The 3762-nt window shown below is 41.8% G+C and overlaps 1 protein-coding gene and 1 long non-coding RNA gene across 2 annotated transcripts in view; one reads left to right on the top strand and one right to left on the bottom strand.

Annotated features, from left to right (window-relative positions):
• The window catches only part of grhl2b (grainyhead-like transcription factor 2b), a 17456-nt gene that overhangs the window by 7569 nt on the left and 6125 nt on the right, over positions 1–3762 (top strand). Inside the window, exon 8 of the mRNA XM_032535095.1 lies at positions 2513–2607. Within this exon, the coding sequence (XP_032390986.1) occupies positions 2513–2607 (95 nt within the window). The remainder of the gene's footprint in view (positions 1–2512; positions 2608–3762) is intronic.
• Positions 1–3762, bottom strand: part of LOC116701407 (uncharacterized) — a 19429-nt gene that overhangs the window by 4057 nt on the left and 11610 nt on the right. The window lies entirely within an intron of this gene.

The raw sequence follows: 3762 nt of genomic DNA on the forward strand, positions 1-3762 counted from the left end.
ACACACACACACACAGCTTGTTGGGACAGAGAGAGGAATGCTAGCCACACTGTTACCTTGCCTGGTTTTGGTCTGTTGAAAGAAATTCTTGCCCAATTTAGATCTTCATCTTCCAGTTATTCCTATATTTACCAATCCAAATCCTAATCAGCCTTCAATTCACACATATCTTTATATCTTTTCCCAAATGGGGCATAGCAGAATAGAAAGCAGTTGTGAGGTACTGAAATGAGAAAAATACTAAATTCAGTTGCACTAAATTTTGTTTGGTTTTGAACTTTTCTCAGATTTCTCTTGGTTCTTGTTCTTTTGGAATAATAAATACTTAAAATGTGCAACTTGCTCTGAGCAGGGAAAATCACTCTTTGATAGACAGGCACCCTTAGACAAGGGTCGCAAATGGACAGTGCTTTGTAGTAAAGGAAATAGTTTAGGAAATACGCACATTTCCTTTCTTGCTGAGAGTTAGATGGAAAGATTGATAAAACTTATCAATCTTCTTGTCAAACTCTCAGCAAGAAAGCGAATGAGAGGATTCCCCAAAATATCAAACTATTTCCTGGGAACCACTGTCTGATCACTGCAGTAACTTGACTTTCTGTTGTTTTGCTGCTTAACAGTATCTCAGTAAAAACACAATATAAAGATTTGTTTGACATTTTTTTGAAGCTATCATTAGCTCCTGCTAAGAGGAAGTATGTTATCTTTTCCAACATGATTTGCAGGCATACTGTTTGGCATTTGCCAGTGTAATGAGTCTGTTTGTTTGTGTGTATGAGGGTGATCATGCCCCTGGGCTGAGTCACAGAATGGATCATTTGAATGAGGTTATTTCTTGGGGGATACGAGCAGTTAGGCATGTTACTGCCTGCCTTGCTGCTTTGTGCACCTGCTAAAGAACCAGGAAGTGTCGCCGTAACGGCGGTTAGGATGATGAAGGAGGTCGCAGGTCATTCAAGCAGAGGGGGGGATGCTCTCAGATGTGACCAGCAGAACTGTTGTTGGATGAGCTGCCTCTCCATAAAAAGACATTCTAGAATAAATTTGGTTTTACCCCAATTAACTTAAGAGGCCTTTTTAAAGTCCTTCAGTATTGTCTCGCTTTATGTTGGGAGGCTTTACTCTGGCCCGAGGGAATAGACAAGATGGATCTTTAGATTTTTCAGACTCCCTTATAATAGGTACCTACTCAACTTGCCTCGACTCTACTCGTCTTTTTGGATTTTCCATTACGAAAAAATGTCCCTGGTACCTGTGCTAACACATACTTTTTTTAGTACTACCTCAGTCGAGGGTCCAAGCAAGCTGAGGCGTTACCAAAAGGTGACGTGAAAACCTTCAGACTACTGACTGGTCGAAGAGAATAGTCACTATTCAATGTGTCATCATTGCTAGCGACAGACAAGGGGTGTCCTGAACAACCCCGCTGTGTTTAAATAGTTTAGCCAGCTTCTTTTAAAACTAATTTGTCTTCTGGCTGTGGCCACAGCCGCATGCCGAGAATCAAAAGCCACACACTTTCGACGTTCTGCATGTGTGTGTGTGTCGCGTTGGGTCATGGCAGTTTGGCTGGTCATGGGCTGCAATGACAACCAGCCACGGCTCGCCTCACAAGTAAGGCGTTACTAATCTGCAATGGAAAAAGGAGGACAGGGCCCTGCTGTCAAGGCGAGCCGAATAGATACCATTATTGGAAAAACGCCCTAATATTGAATGAGAAACGACATTGACTGGGGGTTACCCACTTGTTTCCTTCCTGCCAGGTGGCCTGATACTGCTTCCATATAAAGGTGTGTGTAATGTAAGGGACTTTAGGTTTTTTGGTATGTCTGTGTCCATGTAAACGTGGTGTCCCAAGAGCTTCTCTGATGAGTGAGTCAGAGGCTGATCAAGTTATTCTTTTATTCATTTTCCACATCAGCCCAAAATCCCCTCGGTCTCATCTTATCAGCATCTCTTTTACAGACAGATTTTTATTGAAGATGGAACCCAGTCCCATGAAAAAACAGAAACCAACAATTCACTAGTCCTTCTCTCCCACTTACCTACCATGTCTAAGCATACCTGTGTACTCAACGCCTCACATTTAAAGTCTCTCAAATTTGTGGTCACAGAGGTCAACAACTGTCAGCCGATGCGCTCACCTGAATGGCTTTTAATATGGTTCTCAGAGCCAGATAGCCTCCTGTGTTCCTCATGCTGCCTTTGAAGCCTTTGTGTTTGTTTGCCCAAGCCGATAAGGTTTTATCTTATAAAATTGTAAAAGCGTGCCATTTGATTGCTTATCTTAACAAACAATAGCTACCTGCTTGTGTCATTTATTGACCAGTTTGTGCCATGTGTGGAGGGGAGACATGACGTTTGGTTAGGTTTTTAAAACAGAAGATATCAGCAGAGTAAACAGGATTGCAAGTAGATTGAAAAAATATTTGTAAGCATGCTTTTATAGCAGAAATCATATTTGAAAGGGAGTGACTGCAGAAATAAACCATCCCTCTGCTTGTCCTCACAGCTGATTACAAGGAGAGCTTCAACACGATTGGCAACATTGAAGAAATCGCCTACAACGCCATCTCCTTCACCTGGGATGTAAATGAAGAGGCCAAGGTACTAAACACAAATATTACTCTCTTTTTTGCAGGACTTAAACGCTCCTTTAATTTTCCTAGAAACCGGTCTACTATATTTACTCTTGCTGGAGGCGGGCTGTAGATGTAAAAAAAAAAAAAGAAAAAAGAAAAAGAAGCAGCGGGACAGGTTTTTTGGGCTGATTCAGGTGTTGGCAAACAAATGCATTCGCTTGACAAATTAACTGTGATGCAGGCAGCTCACCTGTAGACATCACAAATACTCACTTAAAAAAATTGTGAATGAAATTGTCAATATTTTGTTATACAAGAATTGAAAGCCAAATGTGGCTCCTTTCCACCAATGGGTATGTTTTCCGCTGTCCATCATAAAGCTGATGGGTAGTGTTGTGTACTTTTTGCTGTGTTTGTCTTCTTTGTCTTTGTGCCCCACTCCTTTGTGGCCACTCCTTAAATGGAGCTCAGTCACTGTTTACTCCAGAGGCCCCCAAGGGCCAACACAGACAAATCCCTGTCCCCACCCTCTGTTGTTTGTTTTGCCCTCATTTCTGTGTGAATGCAGTGGTTGTGTGTGTGTTTTGTGTGTGAGAGTGTGTGTGTGTGTGTGTGTGTGTGTGTGGGTGTGGTGTGTGTGTGTGTGTGGGTGTGTTGTGTGTGTGTGTGTGGTGTGTGTGTGTGTGTGTGTTATGGGGCTTGTTCATTGTAATAGCAGCCCACAGACAAAGACTTTGCTGGTGGAAATCCAAGCACAATTCACTGTGCCAATATTGACTCTTTCTCTCTGTACTTCTATCCCTCTCTTTCTCTTAATCTGTGTGGCTATTGAGCCTGAATATATCTGTGTTGTAGCGCAGGAACAGGTGTCATGCCAGCCCAGGTAGTTTATTGTTCAGCATGCCTCTACTGTTGTAGGTCTAAATATTTGATTCTAAATATCTTCATCAATTTCTACAAAGTCTATTTGATGTGTTTCAGACCAAATAAAACACTTTTGAGTGTCTATTTGAGTGTCTATTTGAAGTCTTGGAAAACTTCTTGTTTACTAAGAAAAAAGTTTCAGGAGCGCTTCTGGTATCCTTTTAACCACCAGAGCTCATAGAAGGGAATAACGTTCACAGAGAGGATGGTTTAACTGAAGATTGAACCAGTCAGCTGATTAGGTTGGAGAGAGAGA

Source organism: Etheostoma spectabile, chromosome 14, assembly GCF_008692095.1.
Source record: "Etheostoma spectabile isolate EspeVRDwgs_2016 chromosome 14, UIUC_Espe_1.0, whole genome shotgun sequence".
In the NCBI taxonomy this organism is placed as follows: Eukaryota; Metazoa; Chordata; class Actinopteri; order Perciformes; family Percidae; genus Etheostoma; species Etheostoma spectabile.